General features: G+C 41.3%; 2 protein-coding genes across 4 annotated transcripts in view; both read right to left on the bottom strand.

Moving 5' to 3' along the window:
- LOC147438957 (uncharacterized) overlaps positions 1–8220 on the bottom strand; it is a 46097-nt gene extending 37877 nt beyond the window's left edge. The window contains exons 1-2 of the mRNA XM_086484912.1: positions 7615–8220; positions 7123–7306 (exon numbers count right to left, since the gene is read on the bottom strand). Coding sequence (XP_086341038.1) covers positions 7123–7306; positions 7615–7832 — 402 coding nt within the window. The 5' untranslated portion in view covers positions 7833–8220. The remainder of the gene's footprint in view (positions 1–7122; positions 7307–7614) is intronic.
- Positions 8221–13344: 5124 nt separating this feature from the next.
- On the bottom strand, positions 13345–16486 carry LOC147438956 (uncharacterized). Of its 3 annotated transcripts, none has more exons than XR_015184454.1 (5): positions 14704–16486; positions 14262–14582; positions 13830–14184; positions 13638–13749; positions 13345–13543 (listed from the first exon to the last, which is right to left on the bottom strand). XR_015184454.1 is itself a non-coding variant. In XM_086484222.1 (5 exons), exons 2-4 carry the CDS (start codon positions 14962–14964, stop codon positions 13849–13851), a joined length of 918 nt encoding a protein of 305 aa, XP_086340348.1. In that variant the 5' UTR covers positions 14965–14982; positions 16164–16486; the 3' UTR covers positions 13345–13749; positions 13830–13848. The 3 variants fall into 3 exon arrangements, 2 of the variants coding, with proteins under 2 accessions (XP_086340348.1, XP_086340347.1); XM_086484222.1 differs by having other exon boundaries at positions 13345–13749; positions 14704–14982; positions 16164–16486; XM_086484221.1 differs by having other exon boundaries at positions 13345–13749.
- Positions 16487–23387: the final 6901 nt, after the last annotated feature.

Here is a 23387-nt window from a genome sequence, read left to right as displayed (position 1 = left end):
AACGCTAGGTCTCTTGTTGAGTCTTCTGTCGCCTACTTCGCAATGGATGCGAAGCGAACAGAGGAGGAAGACCTAGCAGATATTCCTCGGAATGTGAATCTTTACCTTGAAGCTTTTGGCCGGAGATCTAGTGCAATGGGATGTACAAGAGGGGAGTTACTCGGCTCCTTTGTCAACAGTTGCCTCGATTTTTGCAGACTAGTCACTGATGTCTCTTTGAGCTTGAGGGATACTGAGAGCTGACAGTATTCTGCTGAATGACTATGAAATGGAATTCTGGAAAATATGAAACTGACCTGTTCTTGACTTGTTTAAGTGCAAGAACTGATAGACGAAATGATTGCAGCATTTTGGTCTAAATGATCTCGAATAGACATGGTTGCAATAGGGGTTAGTCAATCGGGCATCGATGAGGTCCTGACTGGATCTAGATGCGATTGCTAGCTACATTGCTAATAAATCATGGTCTAAGATCCGAATAAATGTTGAATGTCATGTGATGTCGAGTGATGTCGAGTGATGTCCTGTGATGTCACTGTCGATTGGTACATGTGCTAGATGTGTGTTCCTAATACGTAGGTGCTAACAGTCAGTGTCTGCTAAGACAGTTTATGGCCCTGTCTGTTTTGTAGGCGCAATCGAGGGCGATTACAATGCTTTCAAGAGGGGGGTATGTCACAAAGTGATGACATGGCAAAACCCTAACCCTAACTGGCTGCCCAATCCGAATGCTCACGCGACTGGCTGTACGGTAACCCGAAAATGGCGAAGACACGTTGCAACTGTACAGACGCCCGCAGGCTGCCCAATCCGAATGCTGACGTGGCTGGCTGTACGGTAACCTGGAAATGACGGAGACACGTTGCAGCTGTACGGACGCCCGCAAATCACGGCGGCTTTTCCGGCAGCTTTTGCGAGGACAATTAATGGCAACTTTTGGGCATTGCTTTTGGCTACACAATGGGCGAGAGAGAGAGAGAGAGAGAGAGAGAGAGAGAGAGAGAGAGAGAGAGAGAGATTTTATTGCTTTGCTTTATTCTCTCATGAGAAAGAGAGCGAGAGAGAGGGAAGCCTCTCCTGCTTTATTTTTACAAAGCTTTTAAGCTTTTGATTTTCAGCTTTTGGGGCTCTGCTTTTAGCATCCCTTGTAAAGTCTTTAAATTGGCCTTTTGGGCTACCACTCTGCAGAGCATCTGGACGCAGAGTCTGAGAGTGAGACCCGAAGGCTCGCTTGTACTTTGAGTTGCAAATTAATATAAAAAGAAATACCGAAAGGGGCGCCAGTCTTTGGGGCCAATATCTCTAGGCACGGAACTCCGCCGGGCCAGTGTTGAAACAATTGTGAATTGTGCTGAAAAATTTGAGACAATGACAATTGAGGAGCCATATTGAGAGTGGCAAGATGTTTATAATTTCCTACAGTATGGTGGAATACCAGAAGATGGACCTCAATCCAGTAAGAAAGCCCTCATTATCAAGAGTCTAGAATTTACACTTGTAGTTAGATCTTTATACGGGTTGGGCATTGATGGAGTACTACATCTGGGTTAGAATCCTTAAACCCTTCCGTTGCACTTGACATTGATATCAAAGCTCTGGACATGCTTCAGCTTCGCGAACTCAAGGAATAATCAAGAACCCAAGGAACCTCTCTCAAATTTTTTAATGAAAGAATTTTCGTGTCGCACACCCGGACCTTTTAGCCACTCCCACCCTTAGTACATCGCGCATCGGGCGCGCTCCTGTCTTCATCGCTATGTCTTGGATACCCTTCAGGCATAATCTCTTCATCATGAATGAATATCGACATCAGATACAGGAAGATCCAGATCTTGAGTACCAAGTTCTGCTTGCCTCATATGCGGATATGAAAGGAGTTCGAGAAAGGATCTCTAAACCTCTTCTACGTTCACATTCACATTTTGTATACATCCACTTCCGTCGGCATGCAATCATTGGAAATACCTCTTACCTTCCATCTTCACTCGCAATGTTTTCACGACAATATTTGGGTGGTAGCACTTGCTCACAAGGCAAAGTCAACATCACGGCTGATATTCTGCGACAGTAGTAAGGCTGCATAGTAACTCGTATGGTTCGGTGTTTACATCGCACCATTACCTATATCCGCAATATCCACAAGTTAGGAGGAGTTTTCATCGGTTCATGCATCCACAAGCATCCTTCTGCATTCACATTCACATTTAGTACGCATCCACTTCCATCAGCATGCAATCATTGGAAATACCTCCGAGCACCCTTACCTTCCATCTTTACTCGCAAATGTTTTCACGACAATATTTGGGTGGTAGCACTTGCTCACAAGGCAAAGTCAACATCACGGCTGATATTCTGCGACAGTAGTAAGGCTGCCTAGTGACTCGTATGGTCGGTGTTTACATCGCACCATTACCTACATCCGCAATATCCACAAGTTAGGAGGAGTTTATGCATCCACAAGCATCAGAAGCATTCAGCAATAGAAGTACAGAGAGCATCCACAGGAAGTTCTTCGGCAGTTGTGTCTCACTTTTAACAAGGGGATGTCACGTGCGCATTACACTTTGAGCCACGTGGACAAGCTACTGCTACAAGTCAACATCACACTTAGTTAGCTTAGGATCTAGTCTCGCACTTTGTGAGCCTCTAGAAGGACGTGCATGATCGGGCAAGTCATAGTTGCATACCCTTACTTGCACAGTACAGGCACTTAAGCATATAGGCATATGAACAGTCATTTATTAGTAAGTGACTTTGACATGACATTTATAAAAAGTAGGTAGGGCAACTGGAAGAAAACCTATAAAAGAGTCACTTCGCCTTCAGCTTTTAGATAGATCACAACCCAATATCCGTGGGGGTATCAAAGCGCCCACAGCACCTAGCGTTTCCATCACCAGCACCCCAGCATCATCAACGTTTTTGCATCAGATTAGCCCAGCGTTTTTGCACCTGATCAGCCCTAGTGTTTTTGCATCAAATCATCTCGGTGTGAAGTATTTAGCGTTCAAAATTTAGCCATTGTATCAGCATTTGTGTGAGTAATCTAAAGCAAGTACTTGCTCTAGCGACAAAGCAAGAGGCACCTTGAGGGTGGTTGGGACCCAACATGCAGTGTCGTCTCTCTGTTCTCTCTCTTTGCCTCTCTCTCTCTCTTCATTGTGTTTAGTTCACTTTCTTTCAAGGGAAATAAAGTGACCTTGTGTTTGTACAAAGTGCTAGACCCTTCCATTGCACCTGACATTAACATGCTCCTCCTTCTGCATAAGAGGCAAGCAGATCTTTTCAAGATCTCAATCTTCTTGAATTCAAAGCCGATCTTCCTTACCTTTCTTTTCCTTTCCTTTCCTTACTTGCAATGAGGTTATGGCTGAATGGCCCCCAAGACTAGCAATGAAGACGGGAGCGCGCCCCATGTGCAATAGACTAACGGTGGGAATGGCTAATAACTATAAGCGACACGTATTCGTCCAGAGCAAGGACACAATATATCTAGTGCAGCAACTCTTGTTGATGGCATGAAAAACGCAAGTACTTCCTTGCTGATGATGCAAAAACACACGGACTTCTTTAATAGTGGAAAAAATCATGAGGGTTATGAGTGTAAATCCGAGATAGGTGCTACAGAAGATTTTGAGAGCACAAGATCTATCCTTTGCACTAACGCATAATCTTCCTTCTTACTTGAGACATTGAACACAGAGAGAGTGAGAGATGTAGAGAGGAGACAAGACACCAGATGTAGAATCCCAACCGCCCTCTGAGGCTCCCCCACTTTGTTACGGGAATGGTACTTACTTTCTTATTGCACAATGGTTACAAAGGCTGATGCTTGATACTGATGCTATGCAATGTTGAATGTACTACTGATGGTAATGGTATTGAGGTACTGAATGTCCAAAGGCCGACCTAGGCTGATGCAAAAGGGGTACTAAGATGCTGAACTGCAAACGCATGTGCCGGGGTACTGATATGCAAAACAAAGTGTTGGGGTACTGATGGCTGAAACGCCAATCTGATTCTGGTCTTCTGTATCTGATTGTCAAAATGACGGCGTTAGCCCTTATTTTATGCTATGCTAACTTCATGTAGATTTTTCAAGTTTTCACAACTGGGTTTTTAATGAATTATTATTTAGGAGTGTCCTTTCATATGCCCTAAGTGACTTTATGACTTCTTGTGCAAAGAGGGTATGCAAATAATGGTCTGTATAGTCATGCACGTCGTTTGAGAGGCTCACAAAGATGCCAAACTAGATTCCTAGGCTTTCCTAACTAAGAAAGTAGTTTAGGATACGCTTGTCCATGTCGTGTACGCAGACGTGACAAACATAGACCCACAAAGTCTGCTCCTTGAAGAAGCATCATCTTCTTTCTTCTTCGATATCTCTTTTTGCTCTTGTAGAACCATTATAAAAACATACAAAGCTCTTAAAAACAGGTACATACTTCTCATTAGAAGAGTAGAATTCCATGCATGGTTCATGCATGGCACATAACTTCTCCATCATCTTCTCCACAATTACTGAGAATAATTGGCAAGCAAAGAAGATGTTGCCAAAAAAAAAAAAAAAAAAAAAAACTAATACCATTGACACATAGAGCTTGAATAGAGCTTTCTTTTGAGTCCTGGGTTGTGCGATTCTGACAACCGGAGATCAAGTTATGGGCGTTTTCGTAAAGGGTTGTCCTGCATGCATAATTCTCTGATCCAGAGAGTCTTTGTATCCTCTTTTTAGAGCTTTTTTGGCTTCTTGATAGCATCCTCCATGCAAAGTATTTAACCTTAGAAAGCAAGCACGTAGCCTTCACAAATTTCACATGCGAGGATAGATTCTTGATCGTGAATTGTCCTCTTCAAAAAAATGTCAAAAAGCACACTTGCTTTTTGAAAAGCACTCTTTGCATGTTGGAAAGCACTTTTGCTTTCACAAAAATAATAACTTCTAACATACGTTCTAAATATAGTTCTCATAAAAAGCATTCATAAATCATTAAAAACCATATCTTAGAAAGCATAATTGGTGACAAGAGATGTCATACGATGGGCCACCTGTGAAGGATTGTCACAAGGCTCAACGACGGATACAGTTTGGTCATGGGAGATTCCAATCCTGGCAGTCTCATCAGACCTAGAAAGGTTCAGCACAACCGCACAGCACTGCAGAGCAGTAAGACGGAGATCAAGGAGACAGTCAACAACTCTCAAGACAAAGTATCAACAGAGGCTCAGATTTTGCCAACAAATTCTTGGAAAGCTCATGTGCAATGTCTCCATACATAGTTTGATCACCTGAACCTTCCCAAAGCATTCATGGAAAACGCACAAAGAGAGCACCATTGGTGCTTATTGAAATGCACACGAATAGAGCACACTAGGAAAGAATGCTGATGATGTGCTAAACGAGCAAAATTACGCTAAAGTGTTCACTATAATGCTAGCTACTACCCACTAACTTGCCCATGCCCAATAGATAAGCATGCAAAGAGGGATCCTGTAACAAACTGCTGACGTGTCAAAGCCTAAAGAATGGAGCCAACTTATCAACAACTCTCAAGCCAAAGTATCAACAGAGGCTCAGATTTTGCCAACAAATTCTTGGAAAGCTCATGTGCAATGTCTCCATACATAGTTTGATCACCTGAACCTTCCCAAAGCATTCATGGAAAACGCACAAAGAGAGCACCATTGGTGCTTATTGAAATGCACGGGAGTAGAGCACACTAGGAAAGAATGCTGATGATGTGCTAAACGAGCAAAAGTACGCTAAAGTGTTCACTATAATGCTAGCTACTACCAACTAACTTGCCCATGCCCAATAGATAAGCATGCAAAGAGGGATCCTGTAACAAACTGCGGACGTGTCAAAGCCTAAAGAATGGAGCCAACTTACACATGCCGGCCGAGGGGCCTAAACCCTAAGAAGAAAAAGTAACAAAAGAAGAAGTCCTACCAACTTATGGGGACCCCGTCCGATGGGACCCAAGTGACAAAGGATTAAAATAAAACAGGACCCACACACACACTGAAGAAATTGCGTAGCTGTTGATGACGTGGCAGATTTTCGAAAATTGCGCTGGCATGATGACGTGGCAGGCTGTACGGATTTCCGTAAATTACGCTGGCAGCTTTTGGCTTTGCTTTTTGGACCAGAAGCTTTTGAGTTTTAAAAGCTTTTCACTGTAAGTGCTTTTCAAGCCAAGGGCCTTTAAATATGAGGTTAGGGCTCATTCTCTAGCATGCTTCCTAGAGAAGGTGCAGAGTCTGGAGTACTGGCTTGTACTGTGTTGATGCAATATAAAGAAATACCGAAAGGGGCGCCAAGGTTTGGGGCCAATACTCTCTGAGGTGGAATTCCGTCACTCCGTGTCGCGTGTCGTCTCTCTCTCTCTCAGTTATGTTTTTATTGAAGTGACAAAAGTCTGTTCAGTCTGTTCTTTCTATTGGCACGTGTTCTTTTCTATTGGCACGTGGTGCACGTCTTGTGACAGCGTCTTGTGACAGATCCCCACAAATTAGGGTGTCTCCTAGAAACTGCATAGGCTCCTTAAACCCAAGGGTGCCCCTAAGCATGATAGGAATGCTCCTATGAGGCCTCCAAGAGTCACCTTAGAGAATCTCTCACGTAGGTAATCTCTTCCAACTTTCCAAAGAAGGGTGTGTGCTCACAGACCCCAACTGTGCTCTGATAATCTATGCAGACCAGACTTTATATGTAGAAGCATGCCACTTTTCTGTCTAGCAGCAATCCTACTGGTTCCACACCTAACAATGGATAATATGAAAAAAAATACATGCTATGCAAAGGAATCTAAGCCTCAAATAAGTACCAGTTTAGGAGAAAAGTGACAACATGAATACTTCCTCTCTTGAAGGTAAGTGATGATCTTTAAAAGTCAGTGCAAGATGCTCTTTGTCACATTGCTAAAAAACTAATTCCATCTACTTTTACATCTACAAACATAGCCAAAAACACATGTAAGCAAAGATTGCGTGCATTATTTATGTATATATTTGCGTGTACGTATGTATGAGTGTATCGATATGCATGTGTTATGTATTTGTATGCACACACAAACAGCAGCAGTGCCTCGTCTAGATAACAAATCTCAAAAAGCATGCCTGAGGGTCTCTTCGCCATGCTTGATACATCATGCCTGGGATTGAGTGTTCCGTAAGAAATTCCCAAGGAGGCCCACCATCCTTATAATGAAGCTTTCGGTAGAAACTCAAAAGATCATCAATTTGGATTGTGGAGCAAGCCAACTTGCCTCCTTTGGATTGTTCAGATGCAGCTGTTCTGGACCTGAAAGTAGAAAGGGTTTCAGAGTGATGATGAAAACGACTTTCACCTCTGTGATAATCACTCCACCATCTTTGCATTCATATCGTGTAATTTGGGTTGCATTGATGCACATGTATGCAAGAGATATAGTGTTATTTCTTCCTCAACATGCATCCATGCTACATGCCAGTACTGCTAAAATGAGATATGCAAAGAAACCAACAGAAAGCATCCGGACGGGTGGTAGCACGATCTGATTATCATGTAATACAAATCACCTTGATGATAGAAACTAGGAAATTTGCTGCTCTGACTCAAGTGAGCCTTACCCTTCCTGGGTCCCATGTTCATTTTGCGTTTGAGGCTGTCTTTGAGACGTTAACCATCGTTTCACAAAGCCAGAAAACTCAAGAGACTGAGGCGTCCATTGGAGAATTGAGCCGAAGAGAATACCCACCAGTACAGCAATCCATAGAGGCACTGTAATCTCTAAGCAATCAAGCAGGGCCTCCATGATAGTAGTCAGCCTGGCTGTAATGAGTTCCATTGAGCAAGGCCTTGGCCTTGCTGTTGAAGCCTGCTATGTCAAGCAGTACATAACATGTGAGAAGTGTTCATATGAGTCAATGTCAAGCTCCACACGCATGTGCATCCAAAGGGTCGCATTGCACACGGGATATTCGAATGCACACTTTGGGGCTAACCGCTCGAAAGAGCGCAGATGGGTTTGAGCTCTATCCAGGTGACGCAAAGTGGGTCTCGCATTCTGATACCTACAAAGAGTCTTAGATCGGATCATTCAAGGCCGGGAGGAACACCAAGTGGCAAGAATCATAAAACAGTAGTAGAGTACAGAGATGGTACGACTCAAAGATAGTGATTTGAGGCCTTCTGCCAATTCTCAGGAGTGAAGAAGAAGAAGAGTTCCGACAACCAGTCCAATTGATTTGATTTACCCATCCTTAAGTGGGTGGGCATGCCCCATCTAGAGGCATTTCACACGTAGGCGTTTGTGAGTGTTTTTAGGCAAAACAAATATGAAAAATTCTCGAGTCCACTTGTAGCCTGATGGCATCCCATTCTAATCTTTCCATAGTGTTGGGTGCCTTAAGGATGGTACCACTTCACAAGCGAACGCACTGCTCAAAATCATGTGAAGGGACTAACCAGGTTCTAGTTTCAAAAAAGGTAATTGATTTCACTCAAAAATGAAAGTATTCATGTCGAAAAATCCAAAACATATAAAACACCTATCTATTTATATAACACCATGTGTGTAGCTGTTTGAACTTAAATAATAAGACATAATTGAACTTTAACATTCAAAAGACAGCTGGCTTCAGAGAGAGAGAGTAATGAAAAGTACAGAAAAAACTCAGTCTTAGAATTATCTTTGTACAAAGCTTATAAGAATGAACCCTCATTCCACTATACAGATATCAAAAATAATTCCCCAATAGTAGGTGTAAGTGTAATCATGTGTAGACAATTGCTTTAAGCCAAAAAACTTCCAAGATAAGATAGAGTCCTTACATGCATCCATCCAAACAAGACAATAGATATGTTAGCCTTGGATGTGTTTTACAGATATAAATGGACTATACCACTTGTTATCCATGTCCATCTTACAACTTTGTTAACTTAAAACCACTGTCCAAAGTGCTCATGTATTCCAAATTTTATGTAAAAACGTTTTATTATCCCAAAGATTATATTTCTAATTATCCGCATCATTCATAATAGCATACATTTTATTCTGATCAGAAGGCCACTACCCTTTCTGATCCAAGTGTCTTAACCCCTATAACAACTCATCAGTCATTTGAGTATTCCTTTGCCAGATTTGTCAAGCTCACTACTTCCTCCTGCTTTTTAAGTATATGAAGCCATAAAGTAACCAAAACAAAAAAGCTTTAGATATCTAGAAAATTCCATTAATAGTTTAAGAGTATCAAACTCATCTTTGTTATTAGGACAAATTTTGAATAATATATGCCCATAAGGGTTTATGGAATCCAACCTACCTTAGCTTGTAGGCCAAATGGGAAGAAAAAATACACTAATTTCATTCCTCTTAGTTTCAAAAAAAATCTTGTGCCTTACTGATTAGCATACAAAGTGGCAACCCCCCTAATATAAGCACGGTATCACCAGATCGACGGTCGAACCATGAAGTATAAAGAACAATCGCCCTTTGGGGCTAGTCTCATAGACTATACCCTAACTTGTGAATGCCAAAAGGTGTAATGTAACACCCCATCAAAACAACGTATACAGGCAATGTAGAGCTTTATTGGCAGAGTTTATGAGAAACACAGTAATAACAAGTATCATAATGCGCCATAGTTGCCGACATAAAGTAGGTTTTATTAGAAAATTGTTAACGCATGGGTCCTTAATAATTAAACCAAGGAGTAATACATTTTTACCACCATGACTTATTAGCCATAAAAACTTCTTGATATGGTACTCAATTCTGGGAGAGCCAGTATAACATGCCTCTGCGCAACCTGTATCATGTCAGAGGAAACAACACTATGTAGACAACTAGTACCATCAAAAGATCCAAAACAGCATGCTTTCGGGGCAGAATCCCCCATCCCCCATTTTTTAAATGAACAGTATGCGTTCGCGCGACAGGACATCTCATCACTTTATGAATCACCAGAGTAATGTTTTAACAGGCCAAGTAGCATCCTTTGTAAAGCAAACCAATCAACAAATATCCCATACCCCCAATACCGGCCTAAGGTGCCACCTCATTTTTTAAGAAAACAATGAACTGTTTAAGCAGAGCTCTCAGAACCTGAAAACAGTAGTGGGATCAATACCATACCAAGTGTTATACCATTCAACCATTTAATGCCACACACTGTTAAGCTTAGCCACCCACATAGTGGGCCTCACCAGGCTAAGCCACAAGGTATACCTACCTGTAAGCACGGGTGCTTATATTACCTTTAGACCAATATGTACAAAGGAGAGAAAACCAAAATACCAAGCCCAGTATACAATAACTGACTTGTGTAGGTTGCGTTGCAAGATCCATAATTGGCACAGCAGAGAGTGAATACACACAGTCCACACTTTTAGGTTTACTCAAATAAAACACACACAAGGCTAAGTGAGAGGCGGAATGCGCCCTCACCTCTTTAATTAGAAGAAGGTAGATCGCGATCACTCATGGCATGTAGCGAGCAGTATCCACATCATACCAAGCATTGAGTAGGTAAGGTGCCACTCCTAATGGGGAAACAAAACGCGGCCACCTCTAATGGGGTCCAGTTCTATAGAGCAGAGCAGCCCACTCGCCATTAGCATGGCGGGGTAAGTGAGGCACATTTGTAGAGTAGAAGTTAAGCCGAGTTAATAGCTACCAGCAAAAAAACTGCCCACGTTTGTGGTTTTGCCATCATAACCCATTAGGGGTTCCATCCCACCCAGTGTAGCCCCAAAATAAGCATTATTTTTAATCTATAGCTTAAGCGGAAATATATAGCAAAGATGATAGCAGTAAGGGGTAGTATATTTTTTTTAGGAAATAAACAAAAAGATAAGTGTGTGTAGAATATCATCTATCATCGAGCCAGTAGTATATAGTGCATCAAGAAGAGGCAATATCAAGAACCTCAATGGGGTATGTTTACAAACATGCAACAAAACACGCAAAGCCCAAACCAAGCTCCCGATGGGTTTCTCCCAAAATTGTGCAAAGAAATCTTTATTTATGATCAGATTCAAATATCCGTGTAGACATCAAGGTGTGATGGGTGAATTTCAATTTCACCTCAAAGGAAAGAGAGAGACAAGTAAAGGTCATAAAGCCAAATCTTCTATAAAGGGGTAGTTAGTGACCAAATCATCTGTAATGTTTTGCATTATGAGTCATCTGGCAACACATACACAGGAATGCATGATCCTCATCTAGGCGCTAATGATACATGAAACCACAGCGATATATAGATTGATGCATGATTGGATGAAACTATTGTAGACCATATTTTGACCATCCCACTTCAAAAAGATCTCCCATGTCCCAACATAAATTCTATTCTCTCTCTCTCTCTCTCTCTCTCTCTCTCTCTCTCTCTCTCTCTCTCTCTCGTGTGAGTGTGTGTGCATGTTGGCAACTATGAGCATGTGAGGCTATTATTCTAGAGAGAAGACGACCTCTAGAGATAGGACTAAGCTTTGTGATGGTGTTAGTTAATTTGAGGAATCTAGCGTCAATGTCACCAATAGCTCAAACCTTGACAATAGGAAATCTCAGGTGGAAGCAAGAGAGAGGGAAGGTACTATTTTTGTAGTTATATTTGTATGGGGTTGTGCAACATAGGCTAGTCCTGCAAGAGAGATAAAAGCTACTAAATGGTAGAAAAAGGAGGTCACAACACCTTTGAAAGTCACGTCCTTAGGCATTGGCATTGCTATCTTGTTATAAAGTAATGAACCGTTGATGGCCACGACACCAAGGGATCAATGATAGACTGGGCTACACAAATCTCAAAACGAGAGGTCAACTAAACTTAGCCAAACCATAGTTAGGGTAGCCAAGAAACTAGGGTACCCCACAAGACTCAAACTTGCAACCTCCCTAATCCATGGTACACACCTTATCCATCCCACCCATGCATGGTTCATGTACCCCATAGCCTTTTTTTAGTTGTCTTGTTAAAGATGAACATGGATTACATGCCTATCCCTATTTACTTTGGGCTAGAGTTACTTTTTTTGAAAAGCAAGGGTGTGTGGTCACACAATGCGCACCCCACTCACGCATTGAATCCCCTCACCCCTAACTCACCAAAAATGCACTAAAGTGAGGACTGACAGCAACAAAACTACTAGGTGGTAGAGTGGGTACCCACAAGTGGGGACAATAGGGAAGTGGTTATGTATTTGATTAGATATGACTAAAACAATTCGCCTAATTAGTGGGTTTTCATGAGTTTTTTGAGTCTTGGTCTAGATCCAAGCTATCATTTTTGCATGCTTGCATCTGCGTTGTGCCCATCAAATCCCATTTCAATCTTGATTTATATATCACGACATATTTTGTGATTTGATTCCCCTTTTGGAAGCTTAAGCTATAATTTTTTACTCGTTTGCTTATAGCATGAGATAAGGCTAAAGGAAATTATGTGGTGCTTTTAGTTTTTTCTAATGTTTTGTCTCTACAATAGAGGGTATTATGTCTATACATTAAACTGACAAAAGAGGGGACATTTGATCTAGTGCTATTAACAAGTCCAAGAAATTGTTGGCTGTAATTATGGTTGCAAAAGAAAATGGAAACTTTAAAGTCTGGTTGCAACCTTGATTCATCATTTGGCAAACAACATGTTTATTTCTCTGTATTACTAAGCTTAAGAAAGGAACAATCTTGGATGAATCATATGGCTGGTAACATGTTTATTGCTATGTCGAATTAAGCTTAAGAGGGAACCATTCCTATGACCTATTTAGTAATCTTGCCACAATTTCAACCCCCATTTGTAATTTCCTTAATGAATCCCCATCTATAGTAATTGTTGGAATTAGGGTTGCAAGGAAACACACGTAGCTTGGAGAAGATGAAGAAGCTCAAGGCACACAATAGAGAGTGTATTGCGTAGTGCACAATGGAAAGATAAGTTAACCCTAGAGTGATAGACACATATACAATGCACATGGGAAAAGACGTCCTATTGAGGGAAAAAATGCCCAGCGGTCCTAAGTGTGTTCACACACATCACTACTACATATATGGTAACAAACCCCCCCCCCTGAGAAAGATGTGGTGAACAAGAGCTAGCACATAGTGTATAGGGAAGTGCCATGCGTCGACTATTGCCAATGCATATCTTGTCATTTTTTTTGATCGCGCGTCTGCTTCAAAGAATGCTTTTTTGTATCGGGCTTGAAACTCGGTCGGTAGCATGCTATTTTTTTCTGCCACAATTTTTTCAAGGCAAGTGTATATTTTTCCTGTAGACATGAAGACAATGATCAAACAAATCTATGGATCTATAACTTTTTGACACTCAAAAAGTGAACAATCTCAAAGCACATACTGGATGCATAAGCTGAGACATTAGAGCTACAGGTACATTGTACAAGGACTTCTTTCCCACCCTTTTATCTATGTCTGCCTACATCCATCTATATACGACACATGGCAGTTTCTCCATGATTGCTTCCTTGGAAGCAAGACCCATTGCTCGCACCATCCATAACATGTATGTATATGATGTGGAAACATATCCTGTTTCATTCAATCTACAAGAAATTGATGCAATGTTTAAATATTTGTCAGTCAATCTTGCATTATTTCAAGACAATTGCATACTCAAATACATCAAAGAGATTTTACTTGTTTATACGCATCACTATGCTCAACATGTCGGGTTCATTTGTGGAGTCTACTTTGACTAATTCAACTCGAACTCAAGGGTGTAGATCTGCATCTTTCTCGTAAGCAACACCTAACAAGATAAAAAATGATTATTAAATGTATTTCTTAAAAAAAAGCAAATTGATTGCATCAGCAATGCATCTAGCTTACTCTCTTTCAGTACTCCCATTCAAGCAGCAAGCCTATGGTTGTCATCCCACGTAGACAACATTTTACCGCATAGATCGCTCCAACAAGTGCTTTGGATTTCAGCCTCAAACTCATCGTTAATCTCACGCCACAAGGGATCCCATGTCTTCTTGGTATCGTCATCTACATCAATGATTGGATATCCCGATGCGTCAAGAGAGCATATGAAGCTTCCCTTGGGTTCATAATACCCCTCCAACAAGAATGTATCTGCAAGAGGTTGCAGACGCTTGGCATCCCAACTAATTTGTCTTTCTTTTTCGAGCTTCACCAAACAGCACAGTAGAACCCAAGGGAGCAAAGATTCATGCTCTACCTGCAAGCAACAATATATGTCAAAGACAAATCCAAAGGATAGTTATAGTAAGCTTTAACCAAAAAGCTATAATTTACCTTCAAATTTCCTCGATGCTTTGATAGCATATCTTGTCTAACTGTAACGTCTTCATTTATGGGAAATTCTCCCAGCGTTTGCCCTGCAGTCATGTAAGCAGCCATTTCTCGATCATCAATCTCCTCGTCGGAGTTGTATTTGTCCACAAACCCAGACGACGCTCCTTCTTGAACTTTAGCTTTTCCTTTGGCAGATTTTTTGGATTTATCGATTGTCGCAGCAGGTGGAAATGCCACAACACTAGCTGCTACTCTCTTTGAAATAGTCATAGCAGCAGATGAAGATAGTTCTTCTTGTTCTTTCCTTGAAATCTTGGTGACCTGCTATCAAACATTTAATACATTGCAAATTAATCAACATACAAACTTTTGGCAACTATTTGAAAGATAAAACTCCAATGCAAGAAACACAAACTTCTAGACAAATGAACAAAGAAATTACCAGATCGATTTTCGGCCACGCGACAAGGCTTTTTTGTGCCTTCTTCAGGGTATTCATCTCTTCGTTAGATGAAGGTTCATGAGGCAGAGGAGCATCCTTGTCATCATACACCTCTAACACGGCAACAGAAAAGCATCCTGAAGGCATTTTGCTGCCATGTATCTTCGCCAAGTTTGAAGTCTGCTCTATTCGTCCAATACCAATTGCTTCCCCGTTATAAATGAACTTAACACTAGCTCCAATATCAGATTTCTTGGCCATCGGAAGAGAGCTGATAGCCTAGCACAAAATACTAATCTATCAAAAAGAAATGCAGATTATATTAATATCAATATTTCTTCTATTTTTTTCTCTCTCTCTCTCTTTTTCTACGACTGTACAGCTCTCTGTCGCTATCACTCTCTCGAAGATATTTCTTCTACTATATTCAAATGTTAATGTTAAACCTTTATCCGTATCTTTCAATCTCTTTCATCCCTCTCGACCTACAATCATCTCTATCAACCTCCTTTGCTCTCCTCTCTCTTGTCCAACAATCCTATTTTGCCAAGACAATGAGCGTGTGCTTGTTGCGCAAGGGAGAAAGCGAGGGAGAGAGGGAGATAGAGTGTGGAAAGAATCTATAAGTACCTTGAATATTTTTCTCTCCGCATGCTACGTAAGATTCAACTAAAAATAGTTGCCCAAACCCTCTTTATATAGGCTCCCTATAAAGTTAATGTAGGCTACTTGGCAGGTGCACACACCCTATGTAGTAGGTACCTTAGAGAACAAAATTGTCCTCTATAACTGTGGCAGTTTGAGAGCCCTTGGTAAGTATTAAGGCATTGCTACAATACTACATATGAAGCTTCTTTTTAATCCTCTCACCCTCTATGTGATGAAGCCGTCAATAGCTATCACAAAAGCTGCTTGCTTAATTACCTAAGCATAACATTACTTAATTGTTTAATTGCTTTATCAATACAAGAAGGCAGGGGGATGGAGCGCTAGCGCTCACCATCTAAAGTTATATTAATTGAACATAAGCAGGGGATGGAGCGCTAGCGCTCACCATCAAAAGTTAATTAAGTGAACAATATCAGGCGGTGGGCGCTAGCGCTCAGTAAAAGGAAAACTCGATGATCCTTTAGCCTTTACGGTTTTGCCCGGCTTGTGGTTGCATGTGCAGTCATCACTGATCGTCATCATCGCAGCTGCAAGAAGAGCCAGGGAGCACCCATGGCAGCTATGGCGAGTTGTGTGCGTTGTGTTTACCTCCTGCTGCGCAGGCCCCTCCCATGCATGGAGCGCTAGCGCTCAATAACGGGTTGATCATGTCGGCAAGCTTCACTTATGAGCTGATCACGTCGGCTGATCACCAATCTGACCTTGTGCTCATCACGTGTTGATCGCACAAAATATCAGACCTTTGAGAGTGCTAATCACGTCGCCAAGCATCTCGTCAGTTGCTTGATTACCTGTGAAATATAAACAAGGGTTTTGAGAGGTGTCCGGCACTTGTTGATCCCATCCTCGCCCAGTTGGCAGGCAGTTCCAGATTTATCAAGCAAGGCAGCTCTTTTTGATTCTGCACTGTTGCGCAGCCCCTCCCTTTCAGTCGTCGGATCTTAGAGCGCTAGCGCTCAGTAACGTGCTTTTCGGTTTTGCACTGCTGCGTAGCCCCTCCCCTGTAGTCTTCAGATCCAAGAGCGCTAACGCTCAGTAACGTGCTCATCACAAGCTCAGCACTTTCTCTCTCTCTCTCTCTCTCTCTCTCTCTCTCTCTCAATGATTGGCTAGAGACAAACCTGCAGACGAAGCTCTGGCTAGCTTTTTTTAAGCAACGCACACTGGCTTTTGTAGCTATTAAGGGCGGAGCTTTTTTTTAGAGTTTTTCATAGTTTTTTAAAAGCTCTTTTATAGCTTTTTATAATACTCTCTAATTTGTGGAAATTACAAAAATACCCCTCGAATTTCAAAAATCTTAAAACACTATTGTATCTTATTTTGTTTTTATTTTTAGATTTTCAAATCTTTACTCATGACATTTGACATATGCTTTTGAGTGCTTAGCAGTTAATTTGTCACAAAATACGTTGCAATTAAAGAAAAAAATCTATTAAAAAATAAGCTACTCATCTCAAAATTCTAGTTTTAGCATCTTATATGATAGACAACCAATCTTTTTATGAAAAGCTACAATGTTTATTTTTCTTGGTGAATTTACGACAGAATATTGGAGCTACTTTTAGAACATTTTCTATTTGAGGGATATTTTGGAAATTTTTGGGTAGTTCCACTAGTTAGAGGGGTAATTTGGTAATTTTCCCTTAAATCTAATGCCCACAAGGTAAAGGAATAAAGATTTAAAAAAACTCTAACAATACAACCAAAGTAGTTATAAGGGGTTTTTTGAAATGTATGAAATTTGAGTGGATATTGGGAATTTTCTCACATGAGGGGTATTTTTTTTCCTTTTGTTAATTGAAAAGTTTAAGCACATCTCTAAGCCTCAATAATTGTAGCTCAAGGAAGGACTCACCTCAATAATCTAAGCCTCAATAATTGTAGCTCAAGGAAGGATTGACCTCTTGGTCGAACAATCCAACCAAAGTAGTTTCAAAGGTAGTTTGGGAATTTCCTCAAATGAGAGGTATTTTAGTAATGTTTCCTTGTGTTGCTTTAAAAAGATTAAGCACATCTTTAAGCCTCTATAATTGTAGCACAAGGATTGACCTCTGGATCGAATTCCACATAGGTGTTGGAGAGAATAAGGGGAGCTTCTAGCTTTGAATAGAAGGAGAGTATTAGAGGTTGAGTAATTAGGCTAAGAGAGTGAAGAGAAAGAATGCAGAGCTTGCAAGATAAGATAGAAACAAGATAAAAAATGAAGAGTGAGATAAATATCGTGGAAGAACCGATCGAGATAATTATAAGCAATGTCAGAGAGAGGGAGAGGTAGCGAAAAAGGGAAAATAGAGAGAGTGTGCCATTTGCCTATAAATATAGGATAGGGGTAGACTAAAATATATCTTGATATCTAGCTGCCTCGACTGAATTTTTGACCAATGGCTTCATCTTCAACGTGCACGGTGAGTTTGTTCTTGAATACTACTAGCAGTGTCCCTCTATTGCTTGATTGCACAACAAGATTTGCCATGGTGAACCCTAAGGATTACGGCGATTGTGGGGGCAGTGAGATGTTTGCCATCATCTTCACTCCAGATGGGGATATCGGCCAGACAGAGGTAAAAGATGGTGTTACAATAAGTCATCAGTTCCAATTCCTTCTGGATTCAACCTTGTCTACAAGGTTTCTGTTGTTCATTGACAATCCAGTGGATAAGTCACCAAAGCCGACTGTGGCCGTAGTTGAGTTGTCGCATAGCTCCATTGAGGGGATTACGATTAAAAACTTTACCGACAGAAAAAATCTTTTTCAACTTTTCATCAAGCAGAGCTAGATGGTTTAGCAGCAAAAGAAAAAGAACACATAAATAAGTCTTCGCATTTGGACCAAATGGAAAAAACTCAGAGTACGTTGGAATACATTGCTTTCAATAGCCACAAGTATCTCAAGTTGAGTCGGATGATTTCTAGATGTTCAATTAAGAAGCGCGTTGATGAAGTTCCTCAAGTGTATAATTCAGATTGCGTCTGTGAGCTGGAGGCCGTGTCAGATGGTGTCCCAAAAATGTTAGGAATGGAACAAAAGTATGATGGTCATTGCTAGGTAAAGCCTGTTCATTCTAGAATGAGGTATCCAACATTGATCAAAAGAAGTAAATGTGGCAGGCACCTCATCTGCAAAAACAGCTCATGTTCGATCAATGCAATGAACGGGCATGTAAGAACTAGGAAAACTAGACCTGAGATCCTCCTCCCAACCTCCCTTTATATAGGTGGGCTCCTAGCCCCTTGCCCTAGACGGATCCCCTATCCACACTGCCTAGCCCGACCCTTGGCTGGAGTCCATGACTACCCTAGTTCTTAGGGTACAGGACCCTTGTCTTGACATTACTCCCCCCTTAAAGAAGAGTTTTCATCCTCGAAAACAACTTCTTCTTAAGAACACTAATGTTTTCCCAAGTGGCACCTTCTTCAGGTCAGTCTTTCCACTTGATTAAGGCTTGTTGTCGTACATGATGTCGTGTACGCAACTCATGATAATCCATAACACGTTCAGGTTCATGCGGTAAGGTAGGAGGTTCAATGTAATCAACCAAAACTTGTTGGTCAATGACATTGTCATCCCCATGTAACAGCTTTCGTAGACGGTTTACATGAAACACCGGATGAATGCTAGAATGTGGTGGTAGTAATAGTTTGTAGGCACGATCACCAACTCGCTTGAGTATTTTGAAAGGCCCACAATATCGGGGAGATAATTTAGGTGTCGGTCCAGTTTTCAGACATTCTGAATGTTCTGGCACACGTAAAAATACTTCCTCCCCTTCTTCGAAGATAACTTGCCGACGTTTCTCATCAGCGTATTTCTTATACCGATCCTGTGCTTGCCGGACATTCTGACGAGCAAGTTTCAGCATATCCATATGGTCTTGGAGAAAATCCTTAACCTGTTGGAGTTTTTCGGTTGCCAACCCCACCGTAACTGGTGACCTAGGTTGAAACCCGTACATGAGCATGAAAGGACTAAAACCTGTTGTGACATGCTTAGAACTGTTGTAGTCAAACTCGAGAATAGGTAAGTATTCTTCCCAGTCTGTCTGTTTTTTGCTGACGTATGCTCTTAGCATATCCTCTAGCACTTGGTTAACCCATTCCGTTTGACCATCTGTTTCTGGATGATCAGCTGTACTGAGGTTGAGTTGTGTACCCAATCGTTTAAATACATCTCTCCAGAAGTGGCTATTAAACTTGGGGTCACTAACAATGTTACTTGGCAACCCATACAATTTGTATAGATTGTCCACAAATAACTTTGTTAGTTCTGGTGTCTTAACCGTTGATTTGGTCGGAATAAACTTACATAGTTTAGTCAACCTGTCTACAACCACCCATACTGAGTCATGACCTCGTATAGTGGTTGGTAAACCTACAATGAAATCCATGGATATACCAAAGGATGTAAGAGTCCTCCTGCTTTCAGGCGCTCTGCTTTGTTAACTTGACATTTTTGGCAATGCAAGACATAAGATTGAACAAAGCCATGTGGACCTGGCTAGTAAAACTGTCGTCGTACGAGAGAATAAGTTTTTCTAATCCCCGGGTGTCCTGCACTTGGACTATCATGACATTCATAAAGAATTTGGCGCCGAAAGTCTGTGTCCATCGGTACACAAACTCTCCCCTTGTGGAGTAGGTACCCATTGTCAATGGTAAAATGCTTCCATCGTTGTAGTTCATCACTTGATAAAGGAGAACTAGGTGTGGAGGTTAACTGTCCACTACCTGCATTGGAGTGAGAAGGATCCCTCTTTTGAACATGGCTCCACACTTTGAATATGTTTCATCTTGCTCACATTTTCCCTTGAGAGAGTTTAAAAATTCACTACGAAGTTCCGTGAACAAGAGCGAATTGATCTCTGGCATTCGACTGAGAGCGTCTGCCACTACATTGTATCGGCCTTTGCGATACCTTAACTTGGCGTCATATTCCTAAAGGATCTCAACCCACCTTGCTTTTTGACCCTTTAAATCTGTTTGTTGTGTAAACCATTTGATGCTTTCATGGTCAAACACAATCTCGAATTGAGCACCATACAGATAGTGCTGCCATGTCTTTAAGGCAGACACTATTGCATAGAGTTCGTGTTCGTAAGCAGAATAATTATGATGAGTTGCATCCAGCTTCTTACTTTCAAATGCAATTGGCCGTCCGTCTTGTAACAGGACTGCTCCAATAGCACGATCACTGGCATCCGTTTCCAAAACGAATGGTTTCAAACGATCTACAATAGCAAGTATAGGAGCTGTAGCTAATGCGTCTTTGAGTGTTTCAAAACTGTGTTGTTGAGCGAAACCTCACTGAAAAGCCTTACCTTTGCCTTTTAGTTGGTCTGTCATAGGTACAGCGATGTGAGCATAGTTTTTAACGAACCTTCGGTAAAAACCTGCAAAGCCTAAAAAGATCTATAATTCTTCCAGATTTTTAGGAGGTGGCTATTTCCGGATGGTACCCACTTTGGATTGATCCATGTATAGGCCATTAGCTGAAATAACATGCCCTAAATAATGAATTTCCTCCTTCAGAAAATCACATTTAGATTCCTTGGCATATAACTTGTTTGCACGTAACAACTCAAACACCTACCTGAGATGTTGTAAGTGCTCTTCTTCAGAAGCATTATAAACTAGAATGTCATCGAGGAACACAATGACAAATTTTCCCAAATATGGTTTCAAGACACTATCCATAAGTGTCATGAATGTCGCGGACGCATTGGTTAACCCAAAGGGCATCACCAAAAACCTGTAATGTCCAAACCGTGTTCGGAATGCAGTCTTAGGTATATCGGCAAGCCGAATACGGACTTGGTGATATCCCGACCACAAGTCGATTTTCGTAAAAATTCGAGCATGTGTTAGCTTATCAAATAACTCATCTACCCTTGGAAATGGGTATTTGTTCTTAACTGTAACCGCATTTAAACCCCGGTAGTCTACGCACATGCGCATACTGCCGTCTTTTTTCTTCACCAAAAGGATAGGCGAAGCCCATGGTGAAGAACTGGGTTGTATAAACCCTCTGCTAAGGTAGTCAGCAAGCTTACTCTCCACCTCAGCAGCCTCTGAGTAACTCATACGGTAAGGTGGTTTACTACCAGGTTTACAACTTGCAGTCACGTCAATACCATGTTGTACTGAGCGTGTCGGCGGTAAACCTAATGGAAAATCATTAGGAAAGACATCTTGAAATTCCTCTAATAATGTTTGTAATGAAGGAGTACGAGCGGAAGTGCGACGCGAGAGAGAGTGCGAGAAGAAGAGCACGACGATATGGTGAACTCGCTCTACTATAATGTGTAGAGCATAGTGAGTTCTTATTAGGTTTTTACAAAAGAATATGTGTACATACTTGGCGGCCCGCCCACTTACCTGGGCGACCACATTGGGCTTTATACCCCAACAACCTCCCACTTAAAGTCCAATGTGGTACTTTAAGTGTGAGAGAAGCTACTATACAAGCTAATATACAAGAAATGTAGAGAAGTGATGTACTACCCTACACCTAACTGCTTGCGAAAATGCGCAAAGCTCTCTGAGGGAAGTCCTTTTGTAAGTAGATCAGCAGGATTTTCTGTGGTGTGAACTTTGACAAGCTGAAGTTGCTTATCCTCGAGCATTTCCATGATGAAATGATACTTCACATCCACATGCTTTGTCTTTGAGTGATAAACTGGATTGCGAGCCAATTGTATAGCACTTTGACTATCACAATATAACACAGGCATCTCTTCTTTGATTCCCAAATTTGTTACTAGTCGATCAAGCCAAATTGATTCTTTGCATGCCTCTGATGCTGCAACATATTCAGCCTCTGTAGTAGACCGAGTAACAGAATCTTGCAATCTAGAACGCCATGATACTTCTCCACCAGCCAATGTAAAGACATACCCTGACGTAGATCTTCGGTTGTCTAAGTCACCTGCATAATCTGAGTCTGTAAAACCCTTTACACTTAGCTCCTGACTCCCATAGCATATACGCATACTCTTTGTAGCTTTCAGGTATCTCAATATTCCTTTCACTGCCTCCCAATGTTTCTTGCCTGGGTTTGACATGTATCGACTTACTACTCCCACTGCAAATGCAATGTCTGGGCGAGTAGCAATCATTGCATACATCAAACTACTCACTGCAGACGCATATGGAATCTTATCCATTTCAGCACGTTCTTCCTTAGACACAGGACAATCTTGTTTGCTAAGTTTCACATATGGTGGCAATGGAACACTCAATGCCTTTCCCTTCTCCATATTGAAACGTTGCAAAACCTTGTCAATATACTCTGTTTGAGATAACCAAATCAACTTCTTTGATCTGTCTCTCTCAATGCGCATACCAAGTTTATGACTTGCGTCACCCATGCCTTTCATGTCAAACGATTTTGCCATCTTTGACTTCAAAGCTGAAATTTCTTCCAAGTGCTTGCCAGAAATCAACATGTCATCCACATACAAAATAAGGATCAACCAACTACCATCCTTAGCCTTCTTTGTATATAGACAGTGATCGAACTCACTACGTTTGTAGCCTTGAGAAAGCATAAACTTGTGGAATTTATGGTACCATGCCCTCGGTGATTGTTTTAAGCCATAAAGACTCTTTAACAACTGGCATACCCAATCTTCCTTGCCTTTCTCAACAAACCCTTCTGGCTGCTGCATGTAAATTTCCACATCTAAATCACCATGCAAGAACGCTGTCTTGACATCCATTTGGTGCAACACCAAATCTAATATGGCAACCAATGCAAGAAAGCATCTCAATGTAGTCATCTTGACCACCGGAGAGAAGACTTCATCAAAGTCAATGCCTTGTTCTTGCTTAAAGCCCTTGGCAACAAGCCTTGCTTTGTACTTTGGCTGACTATCTTGAGCGGTGATCTTATACCTGTAAACCCATTTACAAGGTAGAGCCTTTTTGCCCTGTGGTAATTTAACTAGCTTCCATGTCTTGTTTTTATGCAGATCTGTCATCTCTGACTGCATGGCCAATTGCCAATTCCCGGAGTCCTT

Source organism: Adiantum capillus-veneris, chromosome 16 (assembly GCF_014529385.1).
Source record: "Adiantum capillus-veneris isolate H3 chromosome 16, ASM1452938v2, whole genome shotgun sequence".
NCBI lineage: Eukaryota > Viridiplantae > Streptophyta > Polypodiopsida > Polypodiales > Pteridaceae > Adiantum > Adiantum capillus-veneris.
Note: the sequence above shows the minus strand (reverse complement) of the source record. Positions and strands in the feature narration are given on the sequence as shown.